This window comes from Aquila chrysaetos, chromosome 6 (genome assembly GCF_900496995.4).
Source record: "Aquila chrysaetos chrysaetos chromosome 6, bAquChr1.4, whole genome shotgun sequence".
Lineage (NCBI taxonomy): Eukaryota > Metazoa > Chordata > Aves > Accipitriformes > Accipitridae > Aquila > Aquila chrysaetos.
In genome coordinates, this window is record NC_044009.1 from 23,620,872 (window position 1) to 23,639,724 (window position 18,853).

The 18,853-nt window shown below is 42.1% G+C and overlaps 1 protein-coding gene across 3 annotated transcripts in view; it reads left to right on the forward strand.

The window, feature by feature from the left end:
• Positions 1-4,446: 4,446 nt before the first annotated feature.
• Positions 4,447-18,853, forward strand: part of BMPR2 (bone morphogenetic protein receptor type 2) — a 112,804-nt gene continuing 98,397 nt past the window's right edge. For 2 of the 3 annotated variants that reach the window (XM_030016670.2, XM_030016671.2), the window contains exon 1: positions 4,447-5,679. In XM_030016670.2, coding sequence (XP_029872530.1) covers positions 5,604-5,679 — 76 coding nt within the window. In that variant the 5' untranslated portion in view covers positions 4,447-5,603. The remainder of the gene's footprint in view (positions 5,680-18,853) is intronic. The other variant, XM_030016669.2, reaches the window with a different exon arrangement.

The following is an 18,853-nucleotide window of genomic DNA, read 5'->3' on the forward strand; positions in this document are numbered from 1 at the left end:
CAGGGTGCCTTTTTGTATTCCCAAGGAAACGAGTCCACGCTGAAGAAAGGTACTTCTGGGTCCAGGTTGCTTCTAAAGTCCCCGGAAGATTCACTGTTTTTCTTTCTGCATATCATGTGCCCGCTTCCCTGTAACTATCGTCTTCCCACAGCCACCCTTGCTATCCTGACCTCTAACTCCAAGGGCACTTACGGGGGTGCGTTAATGCCTCTGTGCAACGCCCCGGATTGGACATTGATGGGAAAATCTATATAAAATAAGTAACTGAATACTTCCGAGGATAATGATGTCTGCGTGTGATTACTTGTTTGGTTGCATTGGCTGAAGCTTTAGCTGCTAACTCAGCAGACTGTAAGTAGACAGTATTGTCTTTTCAGTTCGTTCTGGCTGCAATTCAGGATGTTAATAATAATCTAGACAGCTATATAAGGCTTGGATCCTGGCTATCAGAAACCACCTCTCTCACCACTTACTGTTACAGGAGGTGAGATTGGGGAGATGATCTTGCTGACAGTTCCCTAATTTAGCAGTGATTGGCAGGCATTCATGGTGGAACCTGTACCAAATCCATTATTTATTAAGCTATTACTTGGGATCCAGAATGGGTGTATTTATTTGTAGAAAAGTCTGTGAACATCTTGATTGCTGTTCTAACATATGTTTATGCATCAGAGTCAATGCTATGGGGATGCTTTGTTTTTCAATTAGGAACAAAATATCCCCTAAAAGCTAAACATCAGGCCATGTTATTATCCTCTTTCCCCGACACTTAAGACAGCACTGAGAACACTTTGGCCAAGCCAATGGGCAGCCAAATATAATTTATGGCTTGTTTTAAACTGATTTGTTGACTTCATGAAAGGCCCTGTCAAAAAGAACAGTCCCCTGTGTCCTAACGATGATAACAGTTATGTTGCGTCAGCGCTGAAAAACTCTTGGATAACTGTGAACCTATCCTGAGAAATCTTTTTAAAGTGCCTGAACATCACATTTTCTAAAAAGAAATATGGCTAAAGCTATTGTTTGGTAGTTCATTTTGGTTTTCTTCATCCTTTGTTCGTTTTACTTTCCACTGATTGGAATACTCTCTTGGAAGCATGAAAATAGTTTTCCATATTCCAGGTAATTAAAAATAAAGATGTGCGTTGTTTAAAGGAGATGCTGCTAACAAGGACATGTTTAATTCCACTTATGTACAGTGATAAATTTGCAAGTGATAGCAACATGTTTGCGTCTGCATCAGTATGACTGACAGCGGGAAATATCTGAGATGCGTATCAGCCTTATTTCTCATCTCAGTGTCTCACTTAAGCATAGGGGCAGCCCCGGTGTGCTGCCTGTGGCTCTGTCATTCAAAGCTCCCACACGCAAGGGCAAGACACATGTGCCCTGCCGTGGACTTGGTGCACATCAGACTGATATCTTGGGGAGCTTGCGATCATCATACCCCGGCTCCTTTGCCGCTGTCCTCCTTGCCCCCTGCCCCATGACTGCCCTCCTGGCACAGCCTTTCCCTTGCCTGGCTGCAAGAACAGCGAACACAGTTGCAAAAGAACATCTACTTCATAAGATCTTTTCTCCTCATTCTATTTTTTAACAGTCTTGTCTCTGTTAGTTCAAGATTGTTGTTTCATTGGGTGAAGTTCTTCCTGGTGGAAATACAGTGCTTCAGTCACAATACTTTCTTTCAAATCTTGGTAAGTTTTACAAGTTTTCTCTTGTCTCCCCCCTACCCTTACCTGAACCCGCACCACAGATTTACTGTGTTGCAGCTCTGCAAGTTTTCATTATCCTGAGTATTTTTCTGTGGGTCTTACTTGATGTTGCTGAATATTAGGCTAGCGAAATCCTAGCTTACAGATAAAACAATATCACAGAATTATAAATATGTTCTTGTCCAAGCACATAACAATGAATGAGTCTGAGTGTGACAGTTTAGATCTCTGGTTTCCTCCCATCACCGTGGGAAAAGGAAGCTGCTTCTGTGCTTAGACAGCAGTGATTACTTCCTACATCTGTGTGGTGAAGCAAGGGTCAGCCCCTCCTCGGCCCTGCCAGCTCCAGACAAACAGGGGTGCGGTGGCTCCAGCTCTGCAGGCTGGTATCGGTGTGTGGCCAGGGGCCCTTTGCAGACTTCGCAGTCACACTGGACTAGGAGGGACCTGGCCTTTGGGGAGAAGGGCCTTTGCAAAATTCAAAATAGGTTAGGGAAGGAGGAAAAAATCTTGCAAACTGCTGGGATTGCAAGTCTGGGTGATTAGTCGAAGGACCCCATATAAGCTCAGGTGAAGCAGATCCACAGCCCCATGGCCTTCACAAGGGTGTTTTCTTCATCAGGGTCTGGGTTTTTGCGAAACTGAGAGGAAATAATTGTATTAAAAACGGCACATCTTATTCCTTCTTTCTAGGAAAACACAGAACAAAAATCCAGTCCATTTTGCGGAGCAAAAAAATTAAAGTAAATATTTTAAGGCAGAATATCTGTTTCATGCAATTTCTTGTGGAGAAGAACTCCCAGTATTAATTAATGAGCCAAAACTAGAAGCATTAAAACAAGCAAGACTTCTGTCATTTACTTCAGGCTGAGCAGGTTTTGATACACGTCATAAACAATTACAGTAATTTTCTTTTACCATCTAGACAGTGAAAGTGCTGTGCAACCCACACAGTTAAGTTCTTGTTTTCTCTGAACGAAGTAGATCTCGCTTCTTTTATTGGTAGGTACAGCTGGGCAGAAGGTATGTTGCAGAATTTGGTGTCTTTGTTGAACCAGAACAGAATGCTGGATTTTGGGCCCACAAAAAATACTCAGTGTTGTTTTTTTTTTAATCTCCCTTGGAGGTAAAACTATTCTGTTTGTTGTTGGGTGGGTTGGGGGGAGGGGGGAGTGGGTTTTTTTTGTTTTTTTTTCATGTAAAGGTTATTTCTTGACAGATCGCATTCCACAAATAACAGGAAGGATACTGTGGTTAACATGTGGTTGCAGTTCTGGAAAGTGGCAATACATATTACAATCTGGGATTCTGTATTTTATTGTCTCTCACCAATATCCATGTTAGATCTGCATAGATTGGAAGTAAAGATATTTTAACAAACTTTTTAAACATGTTTATAACTATCAGCCACATAAACTCAGCTTGACCCTAGGAATGTCAAACTGTGTCTCTGGCCAAAGCATCACAATGATAAAAATCCTATTAGAATTTATTTAATAATTCTCTTGATGATGCAAGAATCGGATTACATCTATTTCACCTGTTACGGCTTGTGAAGAGGCTTGGAGTTATGCAGAAGCCTTTTATTATCATTAAAATCATAATTCTGATTTCCAACTACACCATTTCATGCAGTAGCATTTAGTATTTTGAGGCGTGGGATTGGATTTTTGAATGTATTCCTTGCACCTCGTTCTTGAAACCAGTGTAGGCATTTAGGCACAGGAAGGCACTTCCCATAATCGACCCTCTGGAGAAGGCCGGACATGAAGGTGCCTTCTGTGTGCAGGATATTTTTAAGAACCTTTTTCTACGTTACACCCAGTAAAACTGGTTTGAAAGAGCCTTGCTAGGCCAGACCATCAGACGCTACATTCCAGTCGCAGTTCTCCCATCAGCTGCTGGCCTCGATTATCTCCTTGGTCCTGTGCAATATTGCAAAGGTTAAAGCATACGAACCGCTCAGTGGGCTAACTTTATCTTTTTGGGATTTCAAAACAATCTCTTTAAGAGGCAGATAATGGTTTTGCTTGGGAGAGTGAGGTGGCTGAAGCCACGCGAGCTGGGTGGACTAAGGGAGACAGAAGCAGGTCCCCTCGGCAGTGCTTGTAGCGGGGCTCGGCGGAGAGGACAAGGCAGAAGCTTCGGGGTTTTTGAAAGGAAGGCCACGGAGTTCAAAGCTGACGCAACCTCAGGGCGAGCAAAAGGCTTTTTGTTAAAGGCGGTTTTGTGAGTCTTGAGCTCACGCTTCCCTGCCGACAGGCTCTCAGACGTTTTTCCCGCCGGCTGCCCGGGGGTGGCCGCTGGCCGCCCGCGGCCTTCCCGGGAAGGTCCGCCGCAGCCTTCACCCGCGCCAGGCGGGGCGAGGCCCGGGCCTACCTCACAAAGCCACCCCCTGCCGCCAGCTCTCCTACTCGTGACGGTGCCCTTTGCCTTACCAGCCCCAGCCGACACCGGGGCGGCCGCTGCCACCTCCCACAACATGGCGGGGCGGGTCGCTGGCCCGCCCTCTGCCCGATAGGGCCCTTCTCTACCTACCTGGAGGCCCACCTCTATGGTCGGGGCGCGGCGGGCAGGGGGCGGGGCGCCGCCCGGCCCCGCCACTGACGGCGGGCACGGGGCGTGGCCTGGCCGGCGGGGGGGCGTGGCGCGGCGCGGCGGGCCGGGCGCCCAGACTGGCAGTTGGAGCGACTCCCCTTTGTGTCTGGAGCCGGGAGAGCCGTTGGTGCCGTTGGGGCGGGCGGGAGGGAGGGGGCGCGAGCCGCGGCGGGGGCGGACCTCCGGCCCTCGGCTCCCGCCCGCAGCCGGCGGCGGGCACGGGAAGGAGGCGGAGCGGCGCGGAGCTGCCCCTCGCCGGCGAGCCCGGCGCGGGGCGGGCGGGGGGGGGGAAGGCGCTGGCAGCGCGGAGGGGCTGAGCCGTTCCCCGGGCGAGCTGCGCCTCGCTCGGCCGCCGGCCGCGAGCGGAGACCTGAGGGAGGAGGCCGGGCCGGGGGCTTGTTTGGCGCTGTGGAAAGCCGGGGAGGGAGGTGGAGGAGGGGGACCGCGTTCCCCCGGCGCGGGGAAGGGCCTCCGCCGCGCTCTCGTCCGCGGAGGGGAGCCGGCTGCCTTCGCAGCTGGAGCCGCCGAGGAGGGGCCTCGCCTCCCGCCGCCCCGCGCTCCGGGCCCCACCTTTGTCGGGGTGGCCGGGGGTGGCGTCGCTTCTGTGGTGGGGGGCGGGGGGCCGGGGGTGCGCGGTGGAGCCCGCCCGGCGGGGGAGACAGATGGGCCGAGATGCAGCCGCAGCCCTCGCCGTGAGAGCAGAGGGGGTCGCGCCTCTCCGCGGAGGGACTGAGGGGATCGCCGCCGCCTTCCCGGGCGTGTGAGGCAGCGAGAAGACAGAGACCTTTAACGGGATGGGACGCGGCTCTGCCGTAAGCCCGTAGAGCTTGCTCTCCGCGCCTCGGTCAGCCTACGGGGGCTGCCCTGACTGACATTGCTGTAGGCGCGGGCTCGCGTCTGGATTATGTTTCCTTCTCAACCGGGCTCTTTCTTCGATATTGTGAAGCTGCGTGGGAAATAAGCTCGGTTCCCAGCTCGGTGGGGAGCGTGCCGCCGTTCCTCGGCGGGGGGAGATGCCTCGGGGCTGGGAGGCAGAAGCAGGCGCTTCCCCAGCGTCCGCGGAGCGGTGCCGACTCCCGAGGCATGAAGGCGGGCGGGTGTAATGGAGTAAGAGCGAAGACGGCTCCTCTCATCTGCCATTTGCCTTTCCACACGGGATTGTAAACCGAGACAGTTGAGGAAGGCTGTGCGAAAGAAGGAGGAAATTCCTCTCGGCGGGGTTTTTTTCGCCTTTTCTTTTTTTTTTTTTTTTCTTCCCTCCTTCTGCCTCGATCCTTGGCTTCCCCAGGTATGACTGCCTCACTGCAGCACCTTGTGCTGGTGCTCTTGCTCTCCAGTGCCACCCTGCTGCTCAGCACTGCGGCTGGTAAGTAGCCAGTGGGTGTAACGAACTAGCCATTTTGGCAGAGGGAAGGGGGGTGGGGTCCGCTGGTATTTGGGCACATCTGTGTCTCCTTAAAAAGTGGTCTGCATCTATTTCAGCGGCGAAGCCCGATAAAGTTTTGAAATCCCGATACGTTAGGTGTTTCGGAGAATAAAATCTGCTTTATTGTGTAAATGAACTCGACCTGCATTCAAGACGTATGCTTTGCCTAGATCTGCATCTCTTGTCTAATAACTTGGTTCAGTTTTGGAAAAATATATAATCTTTTTGTTTTGCATACCTTGCCCTTTGTAAGGTAATGCAGGAATTTTTAATATATATTTTAATCGTTAGCAGAGCTGTGCCTGTTTTGCTGTGGGATCTTTGGGCACAGCCATTTTTAATTTTATCAGCGTCAGTGCTTTTAGGGGCCTTAAACATGTGTTGCAGTTTTATAACAGACTTAATGTAATGTATATATATTTTTTTTGGAGGAGAGATCTGAAGCAAAAATTTAGCTACTTCTGTTGTCACTTGTGATTATAGAACAGTAACAAAAAACACTGTTGACAAATGCTGAAAGATCTTGAAGAGTACTCTTTTTTTTAACAAGAAGTTGCAAGCATATATGCTAAGAGCATCCTTGTTCATATTTTTGGACACTCTAGACCTATTTTTAATTTTGCTCGGAACCTCAGTGTCAGATATGTAGGATGTTTGGTTGTGACATTGCAAGAGAGGTGTGTGTTGGTCTGGCATCCTTCGGTTTTCTGTCATGATGACAGATCAGCATGTTGGAGCATTCTGAGTGTTACCCAGCTTTGTTAGGCACTAATACCAATTCTTGCAGTATGCATTTCCCAGCGTTTTTGGAAGACTCCTAGGACTTTGGTGTCTTTTTAGTAATTGGGATCCAATTTGCAGTGCTTGCTTTTTTTAGTGTTATTTTGTAGTCTGATCTGTATAATTCATAAATGAATCTTTGTAAGAAAATTGCTGTATCTTGCTAAGATGACCCAACAAGCTGATGGTAGGTTCCATATTACATTTCAGCGAAGTTTTAAAATTGGATTATTTGTCAAAGTTGAAGATACTTGGTGTTATTATTAGGAAAATCCTGGAAATTATACATGTTTAGGGAGTTTCTTCATCACTCTGACTGGATAGTCCCTGATTTTCTTGCTTCTGCTTTTTAAGAGGTCTCTTTTGAGAAAATATTTAAATGAAAAGATTGATGTTGTCTATATCATCCTGACCTTTGACTGCCATTATTTTAGATTGATGTCTGCAGCGTCTCTCTGTGGTAGTTTGAGGAGTGTTTTTCTTTTCTTTTTTCTTCTTTTTTTTCTGGAAGAAGGGACTTCTGAAGGTCAAAAGTCCTGGTATTAAAGCACATATGAATCAAGAATGCCTAGCTCTCAACTTTTCTTTCAAATATAATTTTTAAAAAACATAGGCTTTTTTTTCCCTATTGTGAAAGCTTCAGTGGAATTGTAATTCTTCTGCCCTGATGAGAGAGAAGGGTTACTGAAGGAGCGAGTATGGATTTGAACCAGGCCAAGGGCTGGGCAGGTGCAGTACAAGCCCATTTGCATGGTTTTGCCAATTCACCTCAATATTGACCTGGCAACAGCATTCCCAGTATTTCAGTTCTGGTTTTGCCTTGTTAAAAGGGTATTAATGATGCTAGCTTGTTTGGTTGTTTTGTGAATAGGAACCTATTTTCCCATTGTGATTTATTTCTTAATTGTGAAATTTCAACAATCCACATTTTAAAAAAACCTTGGTCATAATCCTCTGTAAAAGTAATTACATGGATGATTTGAGTTTTAGTTAAAGTAACTAATAGTTGGTTTTAAGTTCACACTGCATTTCAGGAAAAAAAAAGTCTATACATGGGGAAGCTACACTTATGTGTAATTCTGCCCTTTTATGTTCATGAAAGAGCCAACACTCTTTCTTCTCTTCCCCTCCCCCAAAGTATGAATTGTATGCTCCCATCAGAGTGAAAACGCTGCCTTTGTAGCTTTGAAAATCCCTATTAATTCTTACTTCTGATTAGCCAATGGATACTATAGCTCAGCATTGTATAGAACTGAGTGTTTCTAAATGCAAAATCATGGTGTCAGAGGGAAAGTATTTTCATAACAGATTTGTAAGTTTCTGTGTGGAGGAGACTATCTGGACCTCCTTGGGGAGAGCTCCACAAAGACCTGGGCTTAGTATGGGCAGGAAAGGAAAGATGTGAAGATGCATAAAGGAGACAACAAAAAAAATCTTACAGTGGCGTTGTAGATGACAGTTTCACTCGTCATCTGGAATATGAATGAAGAATGAAGGTGGCTCTTCCTTCACCTTTGTAATTGAAGATACAATAAAGAACTAGCTCTAGAGGCAGAATTATTTGCTGATTACTCGGGGGAAAATACTACCGGCTTGCTCCATAAAATCCAGTTCTGCACAGGTGTCTGGTAAATTTGTATTTAAATCATATATTAGTCCTTGTAAAGAGAAATGCTACAGTAAGGACAATTTACCGATACTAGTCTTAGGTAAAAATTTGAGGGGTTTAAGAAGTTATATTGGAAAAAAATGGTTTGTGCCATTTTGTTCTTTATTTCTGAAATGACTTGAAATACCTCTTTCTAAATCTTTTGTTTAGAACTGAGACATATTTATATGCCCATATATTTTAGAGGATTTGGATGTGTTAGTTGTGAGGGTTGTGCCTGAAGAGGTGGTTGGTGAACCTTTGAGCTGTTCCCCAGTATTGCTAAAGAATTTTATTTGGGTGTTCACATGGACTTGATATTAAAGATACAATCTTTCCTCGTTTCACTTGCTTGCTGTCTGTGATATGCAATACTAAACCACTCTTCCTTCTTTATACGTATCCAGGGTAGACAGCATTCCATTGTCTAATGTGTAAATTATTTGCGGAAAGTATGAAGTGAAAATTAAAGCAAACAGAATATCCTTTTATCTTTGGGAATCTTTCCATAAGTCTGTATCTGTGCGGTTCAACAGGGCTGCAAAATTTTCACTGTGAACAGAATTTGGATAGAGATTGAAGTATTTTTTTTTAATGATCATTTTAATTATTAATTAAAATGAGTGAACTGAAGCATCTTTATCCAATTCTGTCTTGCCAGTTAAAGTTACTTTAGTGTCTAAACATAATTTATTTGAAATATCAGTTGTTTGACATGAGGAAGAGCCTCCTTTGGCTATTCAGCTCAGTTCTTCTAATTCAGCGTTTTGAATTAGTAACTGACTCTATGTATCTTGCATATTAAACAGGTTTTTTTAAACCTATCTGCACCCCAATGTCTACTTCTTTATTTGAGCTATACCCATTGTTTATGGCTCATTCAGATGTCATCTAAAAATTAAATTTATTTTTCTGTTTGGCTTGGGAGCTGTCTCAGAAATATTAGCCTAGCAGATGGAAACAGACTGTTTGCTTGGGGGGCACGACTGGTACGCTTGATGGATGACTACACGAACAAGTGCAGCGTGTATGCCAGACTAGGGCTTCATTAACTGTCTAGTTGTGTGAAGAAATAGTGTAGCTGTGAAAGCTCAGGATGCTGCACTGAGCCATTCACCCTGCTGAGAAGAGCCTTTCTTCCATTAGGTAGATCAGCCTGTATGAACCTCTGTGATATCTCATATAAGCTGCTTCCAGTTTCCAAGCAAACTTCAGTACTTCTGTACTGCACTGTGCAGTGTAGGCATAGCCTGTGAGGAAATGGAAGCTGCACTCATCTGATGGCCAAGGAGCCCAAATTTCAAGCCCTGAGACATTACACAGATACCTTGCTTCAGTGTGAATAGTTCTACCCTCAAAGGAACCACATGTAAAAGGTTGGCTAGATTCTCTGCCTATCCTTCTCTAATGAAGGAAGGCAAACCTCGCTTCACCCTGGACAAAGAGGGAAGCATAACTGTATTTCTTGTAGTTATCCTTACGGTGAACTGTATATAAAGTGGTTGTTTTGATGACACCTCTCTAGCATATACTACGAACTTCTCTAAAAAAATCATTTGTTTGTTGACTTTTACATCATTGTCCCCCCTGCCTTTTTATATTCCATTATTTCTTAGTACCCTGTATAGTCAGTGGCATTGTTTCCTTGGCAGATACCACCTTCCTCTGCCTTTCTGACCAGAGGGACGAGAAAGTTGGTATGTTAGGTTCTTCAGAAATGTTTTATTCCTCACAATGGAGAGCATGGCTTACTGTCACTGGAGTTATCTTGTGTTTGGACTCAGTCTGTCTGCTCCATGAGCATGTGCTGTCATTTTCTGAGAAGAATCTAACTTTACCAGCCAGGGCTGTGTGTAAGCGGTGTGTAAAGTTTCATTCAGAACAAAATGTTTATGCCCTGAATAAAGCAGGCTTGGTGATGCTTTATGTTGGGGAGGACAGGAATCTGTGCATAGCTTACAGGCAGTTTTAAGTATTAATTTTATTAAGCCTATAGACTTAGTGGAACTGCTCACTGCTTGAATTTGAATTTAAAAATAAGTGAAATAGAAGAACTGTTCTCAAAAACACTGACATTTCAGTACTCAAACTGATTTTCTGTGGGTTGTTTGTTTGTTGGTGGGTTTTTTTTTTTCTTTCTTTGGAAGTTAAGTTCACAGAAGTGTAAGGCTGGAAGTGAATTCTGTTTCCTCCATGGTCTGGTTGCATAAGTACAGATAACAGTGTTTGTCTAACATCTCTAAAATCTCCAGTGAAGAGGGATTTCACAGCCTGTCTAGGTAGCCTGTCCTGTTACAGGGCTTAATTATCATGTTTTTCATAATGCAACAGGAGCAGTGTTTTCCCCTTCTGTTCTAATGCAAGATTGTTTAAGATATGCCTTGATTAATATGTGGCAATCCATCTGAACATACAGCATGGAGTACACACAGAGGAACATCATTGCCAGGGAACATCAGTCTTGGTAAGTTCGTATGTTGAAGCTTAATGTCCCAAACTTGGCTACGGTAATTTGCCACGGGAAGCTTGAGTTGACTATCAGTGTTTTAAAATGAAATTTTTGCAATTTTAAACTGCTTTTGAAAACTTAGGCTCTTCCTAAAATTTCCATTTCTGATGGTGCCCTCCTAACTTGAGGGGTGTCTGTTAATTGCAGAGCTGGGCTGAGTAGCAGGAGTGGAATCTGATAGGAGAGGTCAGTCTGGGTGTGTGACCAGGACGAAGAAAGTCTAGCAGGACAGGAGAGATTTGAAAGGATCAAGGATTCAGTCTGGTTTACAGTGGAATGAGAACCAAGGCATATTAGACAGCAAGACAGAGATGGTGTCTTATATTTGTCAGACTTGTTTGAAGAAGGACTGCCTGCACTTGTGTGGTGGGATGAAGTTTTTGTGCTGGGGGAGATAAAGAGAGCGCAGTTATAGGTAGCAGTTTTGAAGATATCTGTTCGCTCTTGTAAGAATGAATGAGAGACGTAGTCATTTAGATAATGCCTTTACCCTCCTCCCTTTCCCTCAGTCTCATAAGTTTGGAAACCACCAGGTTTTTGGGTGGTGATGGCATTTTATCCCAAGTCATTGGGGTGTGTCAGTTTTGTCAATTGCCTTCTTGGGTTTGCATCAAGTAATGTTTTTTGTTTTGAAGTCTAAAGCTGTCTACCTTCTGCATTGCTGAGTATATTGTATTTTCTCTTTTGTTTCTTATTTCTGAGAGAAAGGGAGGGAAAAATAGGCACGATGGACACAGAAGACTGTCATTGCTATCTGCAAACGCTTCCATCTCCACCATTAACTTCTGAATCTGATGGCCAATTTCAACCATATGTGAAAGATGCCAAAAGTCTCAAGGGATTAATTTGCTACTGTTTTCATGAAAATTAGGAACAGAATAGAGGAGACAATTCCTAGGTAGAGCTTTCCCAAGGGGAAAGCAGAGCAAAACTCAGCGCATGTAATTCTCTTTGCTTAAAACTGTCTGCCCAGTCAGTGCAGAGATGCTGGCAAGCGTGTTGGTGCATACACCTTTCTGGACTAAGTACAGTATATTTTGTCTTCTGTTAACTCGGCATGCCGTGGAGATCTGGGGGAGAACTGGGGATCCCATTTGTGGGAGGGGTGGGAGTTGGGTAAGAAGTGTGGGAGAAAGGGCATGTTTATAGGCAATTAGTCTGCTGCTTGTGGAACAACTTGTGTTTAACCTGAGACAATGTAGTAGGCAATTTTTTTAACTGGACTTCCAAAACAATGCCCAAATCACTTTACTGAATGGCTAGCATCCATTTACGACTTCACAGTGTGTATGAGTAACTTGCAGTTTATGGTATGCATTGTTTTTCACACTTTCAAAACTGGATGTAATTGACTATCCTGTGCATACACTTAGCTTTAGTTCGGATATCCCACACATTAAACTTCCTTATGATCTTTTTTTCAACGGTGCTGTAACTTAGCCTTTCCTGTGGTCCCTTTGAATGTTTTTGTTACGTATTATACTTGCTTAAACCTGTGAAGTGCATGAAAAACAGTTTTATTATTTGTGTTAAGCCAGAGTAATGGAAAGGCATGTACTGTCTGTCACCTTCTGGGTTGGAGTAAATGGCAGAAAATGACACAGCTAGTGGTATAGTGAACCTCTGAGCTGCTGTACTGACTTGTTTCCAGCAAGTGGGCTAGGTAATGCTAGCAGTGGTGCACAGCAGCTCTTGCTATTATGTTTAGCCAAAAGCTGATAATACATTTATGCTCCTTGTTCTACTATGTATACTTTTTCTATTTTGAGTTGTAAACAGAATGGGTGTAAGAAAATATGGGTAAGAGGCTTTTTTTTTTTTTTTTTTTTTTTTTTTTTTTTTTGAGATGACTGAAAGTATAATTGTAGGTCATGTATGGTAATTGGGCTCCTTAATTTATACATTAGAGAATGCAGCACTTAATTAATACCAAAGTATTGGGCGTTGGCAGTGTCATCTCTCAAGCTGATCATTCTTGGCGTGAAGTACATTTCCCTCTGCATAAGTCACAAAGGTCAGGTTCACCTGGTGTGAGAAGCTTTAACGTAGTTCAGTGACAAGAATGACTGTGTAAACATGCTCTGCTGCTCTTGCTTTTGCCTTATCAGACTTAGTCAGTTTGGCTTGGTTCCTGTTAAAAATAAAAAAAATTTCTTTCTGCAACCAAAGCAGCATGGGTACAGAAACTTGGAACAAAACTTCTGACCATCCATCTTAGAGAATCTTAATTAGGCTTTCCAAGAATTTAAGCTAATCCACAATCCTTTGCCATTCTGAAATTTGTTAGACTTGACAAACATGTATCAGGAAAAATAATGGGTCATGTTACTCTTCAAGCTATTTTCTATAGCAATGATTGTATTAAATAAATGATCTTGCAGGGGTATGTTTATTTGTCCATTGCTAAAAAGTGTTTTGCTTTTGTTGGTGAGGGAGTGGTTCTGTTGCAGTTAGTTTGTTGCTGAACCTACTTGAAAATTAATCCTTCCTTCTGGTGCTATCCTTCAGTCAGTAAAGCTGGTTTAGTTGGGCAGCTTTGTGTCCCTATACCTTCCAAGTTGCAAAAATCTTGACATGGACATACTGTACACTGTAGATATGTGCTAGTATGCTGTGAACTTTGCCAGTCCTTTTATTTGTTTAAAACCTGAAAACCAGAAGTTATTTTTCTGTATTTATTTGCAGACAAGGGACCTTCTTAGCTGAAGATTAGGTTTTCTTATGATTACCGGTTCTTAAATATAAATTTTCATTATATTCAGCTGTCTGAGATGTGAATGATAGGTAGAGCCAATATAGTAAGCTGAAGAAAACTAAGATTGTAGTAGGAAAATTGTAGCACGTATCTTCTTAGTTAGACTGTGGCACCACCATATATATGCAAAGCAGGCACTTAGGCCAAGAACAATCTTTCTGCATTAAAATAATTTCAGTTGCAATCAGAGAGGGATAAAAGGAATCCTGTAATGAAGTTCGTCTGGATGCCACCACGGTGTTGGTTTCCTACGTTAGCATGTTTAAGGTTCTTTTCCTTTACTTCTAGCTGTAATGGCCCAGGCCAGGGAGCTGTAGCTGGAGCAGTTGCCATGATGGAAATAGCCCCACACAGGCCTGGGCTCTGCCAGCTGTAACAGGAGACAAGCGCTGGGTCAGGGCGCACGCTCCTGTCTCGTCTCGCAGGGCTTGCTGCTGGTATTTGAGTAGGACTCGGCTGAGAAGTGGAAGAACTTGTTCCAGCGTTCTGTGCTATTCTTACTCTGCTTTGCAGGCTGGGATGAATGACTCCGTGAATCTAAATGAGTGAAAAAAAGACGTGGAAGCAGTAGGGTAAATAATTTCTCATGCCCACTGCTGCAGTATTTGGATCTCTCTGTAAACTTTTTTGTATAGAACATGCAAATCCCCGATTCTAGTGTGTATGGCATAGGTACAGTGAAGATGACTTGTAATACATGTATGTGTGTGTGTGTCTTTATGTGTATATATCTTTACGTACTCAGTATGTTACCAACATTTGAGCATACCGATCTGCTTCACTGCTAAAACATAATATTTTAATATTAGCAAAACCCTAATATTTTAATATTAGCAAATTAGCTGTTTGCTTGGTGTTCTTGATTTCCAAAAAGTCCTTATAAACAGCTTATTTTGCGTGACTGGTAAACTTTACACTTATTAATTACATCCAGATTCTACCAGGACCTGTTAAATAATTTCTCTTTTAGTCATACTAAGATGAATCTGGCCTAATTAAGTTTTAGTTAAATTTAGTCTATAGTAGTTAATGCTGTTGCAGCAGAACACAATTATTTGGCCACAGTTGTTTAATGTTGTTTTATCTAAGAATCTAGTAAATATTTTTTCGCGCATTTTTCAGTACAAACTTAGATATCTTAAATGGCAAATAGAGACTTTCTTTGCTTTTATTGTTTCCTGTCAGAGAAGTAGTACCATTAATGAAGCTGTCAGCAAATTTAGCTTCCCTTATTTTAAGAAGTAGTGGAATAGAATGTTTGTGTGCAAAACAAATAAACCCCTGACTATTATTTTACTAATTTGTATGCAGACTGTATAATGCTACTTGAAGCTGTGGCCTTTGGGCACAGGAATATGCAGTCCAAATATGACACAATGTAGCAAATGAATTTAAGAAATGGGGAGAAGGTGTGTAAAATAAGGAAGACTAGTGATACAATAATAATATAATAACTCAAACAACTTCATGGTTTCACTTTGAGAATGCAAGAATATTTTCTTTTCCCTTTCCCATGTGCAGGGAAAAAAAGCAGTGAGTCCCTAAGACACTTGAATAATAAGTAGTGCCATAATATATGAGACTGGCAAGCATATTCTGAGCAGAAGTCACTTCACTGAGGAAGCCTAGAGTGTTTAAGAGGGAATGTAGTAAAAGGGATGTTGAAATGGGTCCTGCTGAGGAATGGAAGAGTTAAATGTGAAAGCAACTATTCAGGTAATGTCCTTTGAAGCAGTCACCAAAACGAAGTCCTTCATCTTCAAGCAAGTGAAGTTCTGCAAAAGGAGGCAGATATTGTCAGAGTGATATTGTGGACAACAACTTGATTTTCTCGACTGATTTTGGAAGGGTGGCAGAAGGGTTAGTAACAAAAGAGCTGAGCTGAGAACATAATAAGGCATGCAGAGGAATAAAGAATGGGCTTTTAACGTGGTGTAAACAAAACTGTGAATGGAGTTGGTGATCCAATAACAAGGGAAGAAGATAGGCGGAAAAAGTCAAAAAGCTCCACAGTTAATTAAGGTTATCATTAAAAATTGGGCTACCAGTTGGGAAAAATTGTGAATTGTGTGTAGCACACAGGGCAGTGTGTGTTACACTCTTACTCCTATATGTCCTGTTACAGAAGGAAGCTTGCACTAGCTGAGTGAGAAAGCACCTGGAATTGCCAGTAAGTCCAGAATATGTCCCCCAGAATTGTGTCTGAACTGCATTGTGTGTAGCCAGTACCCATCAAAATAGTAGCAATGGGTTTTTGTTTGAACTGGTAGGAGTGTAAAGGAACAGATGAAAACTAAAATTTTAACTTTTAAAAAACGTTTTTATGTGGCAATAGTGCAGAACTTTACTGAGCATATTTTTATACAAAGAACCTGAATAATCCACAGTTGTACTAACGGAAGTGAGAATTTGCATAGAATCTCAATCCTTTTTATGACTTTACCTCCTTGCATTTGGTTAGGATTAATCTTCCATAAAATTGTAGTTAAATATTTGTGAAAATCAGTGCAGTGTCTTAAGTAATGCTTAATTTAAACAATTGAATGGCTGTGGAGTTTTACAAATAGTACCTATGTTTTAATGTTGCTTTACTACCAACAAGAAGAGATATGGCTCCTCGTTGGTGGCAGGTTTCATGTATTTGTTGTGCATGTGGTATCTTTTCTGCCAACTTCAAATCTTAAAATGTACTTAAATCCATAGTTTTCAGACACCAGGATTCGATGTATATTTAATGACGCTGTTATATATCACTTCCAGTCTTCTGCAATACGTTCATGCATATAATGCAAAATAATAACCAAGCTAAAGATGTCAACAGCCTTTAGCCAGGCTTCTAATTGAAGTTAATCAAGATAATTCTAAATACTGAACTTATTACTGTATCAGCTAACTTGTCTTCTGTATCTGATTACTGAGGGGAAAATGAAAATTTATGTGAATGTTCTGCATTTAAATGGAAATTTAAGTAAGTCACTTTTCTGTGCTGACGTGATGCCAGTTATGAGCCTCTCAATGTTGCTTTTTTCACATATTTTTGTGTTCATGCTATAAGCTTAACACCAGAATCACTTTGGGATGATGAAGTTCAGTACAGTTATATTCTATTTTCAAATGCTTATTATACAAGATGCTGGTGTAATCCCCGTAGCCTTTTTAGTATTCCAATGTTCTGAATACTTTATTAATTTGAAAAATGTACAAATTTACAGTTAATTCTTTGAACTTGACAGAGATTTTGGAGATCAGGCATTTTAGTGAGGAAACACTGAGAAGTAAGCCTATTGCAATATTCTTGCTTCTCCAGATAAAACTAGACATCCTGGCTGGATGTTTATCAGTGTTATTACAGGACAAGGTATTTGTGTCTTGACTCTTTCCCTAGATTTGCCCACCCTTCTCCGCCCTTGGTTTTATTCTTTTTAGGATGGTTAGAATAAGCATGTAATCAATTTACCTTTATGTTACTGACATGTGCTTTCAACATATAATTGCAACTAAATAGTTTAAAATAATCTAGGAATGCCACATACAAAGAGTTATTACTTTTAGCTGAAATATATAATAACAAATGAGGATGACGTGTGCGATGGAATCTCATAGTAAATTCCTTTGTGGCAATTACATAAAGCGGTTAGTTTCAGTGCTTAATTGATAACAGCGGGGCTTGCTTAACTTCCGTGAAGTGTGGGAATACGAGGTGCAGAGGTTACTGCATTCCATCAAGTTTCAGTCTAGACAGAGCATCATTCATCCTGTAACAAACAAGGAGGGCTAGTCACCTTCTCAAAAGTGACCTTGCAGCTAAAGTATGTGCTGTGGTGGGCACACAGAAAGGCAAGTCAAGAGCTCCGTGTGATCACCAGCAATACTCTTCCTAGAGTTAAGGGTCTTGACTTGAAAGGATGCTGCCTGGATTGCAGAATGTTGGTTTCTTCTCGTTTCATAGGGGTGGTGCTTTTTGAAAGATGGTTTAATGAAGTGCTGGACAGTTAATTACATTTGACTGAAGGAAAAGCTTGTTATCTAGTTGAGGTGGGAGGAAGTTTGAAGTACACTTTTATTGCAAAAAGTATTAAGAAACACTATTAGAGGCTCATTTCCCTCCTTTAATTGAGGAGTAGTAGAGTGGGCTTTGACTTTTTCAAACCAGGTTTCCAAGGAAAGGGCTGCTTTTCTTTTTTCTTCTTTTTTTTTTTTTTTAGAGGGCATGTGTCTACTTCTAAGGCATATAAAAATTCAAAGGTAAAATGTGATGTAGCACAAGTTGAGCCCAGTTTTATTAGTTCTGGTGGATTTGTTAGCTTGATTTCTACGTAGACAGTACCAGAATTGGTTGGGGAGGACTGCTGAGGGGAAAAATGGTGGAGCTATTGAGGAAAGTGTGGAAAGGTATTTTCAAGTTTTCTTGGTGATCTGAGGACAAACAGTGAGTAGCAGATGCCCCTGATAGCATAAGAGGCACAAGCAGTGAGATACACCTTGACAGCTTGAGGATAAATGTTAGGAAGTCATGAGCAAAGACATGCAAAGGAACATGATCAGTTCAGATAGAAACTAAATAGTTTGCCAACTGCTTTGCTTTGATTGCCTGTGTGCGTGCTCCTAACCTGCAGTAAGTGTAAGATGGCTCTTGGAAGGAAGTTGTGAGCGTCCACATGCAAAGTTGCTGCAGGGTAAAGTAACTAAATTCCCACTGTAATTTTGTATTTTATCTTATCTGACTTTGTGGACATCATTGCTTCTCCCTCGCCAATTGTTCTGCTTGAGTAGGAGATGATAATCCTTCCGCAGTTTAAGATCCAAGTGGAGCACTTAAAGAAGGGAAGCTGCAAATGTATTTAGCAGAGGATGAGCATAATTCTATAGTTTTGTTTTCACCAGCAAAAGTCACCTAAAAAGTTACCTAAAAGCAGAGCGTTGAAAACAAACATGAAATCAGTCATATAAAACCAAAAAATGTCATTATTATAACTGTCTGTCTGACCTTAATTCAGCTGCTTTGTACATAATTGTGACAGTTTTTATAAAGTATTTTTCCCTGCAGGATCTCTGCCTCATTTGATGGAAAATGGAGTAATTTCAAGTTCTTGCAGAGAATAGACTTTGGCAGTTGCAGACCTTCCTGCTTCTCTCTTCCCCTTGGATACTATATCCCCCAGTTTGGAGGTGGTTCTTCATGTGTGCTTCTTTCTTGATACTCTCCCTTTTTCATTTTCACTTATTCCCCTTTTTTCAGTTATTTTAAAAAGGCATTTTTATTTCAACTTGAACATTGCTGTTTTATGCATTTCTTTGCTTTAATGAAAAGAAATGAGTTGTGTCATGTAACTAAAAAGAGATCTTTGATAAGTGTTCAGATCAACTGGGATGCATAAAGGAAGTGCAAAAGACTGAACTTTATTCTTCCCTAAAGGAATGT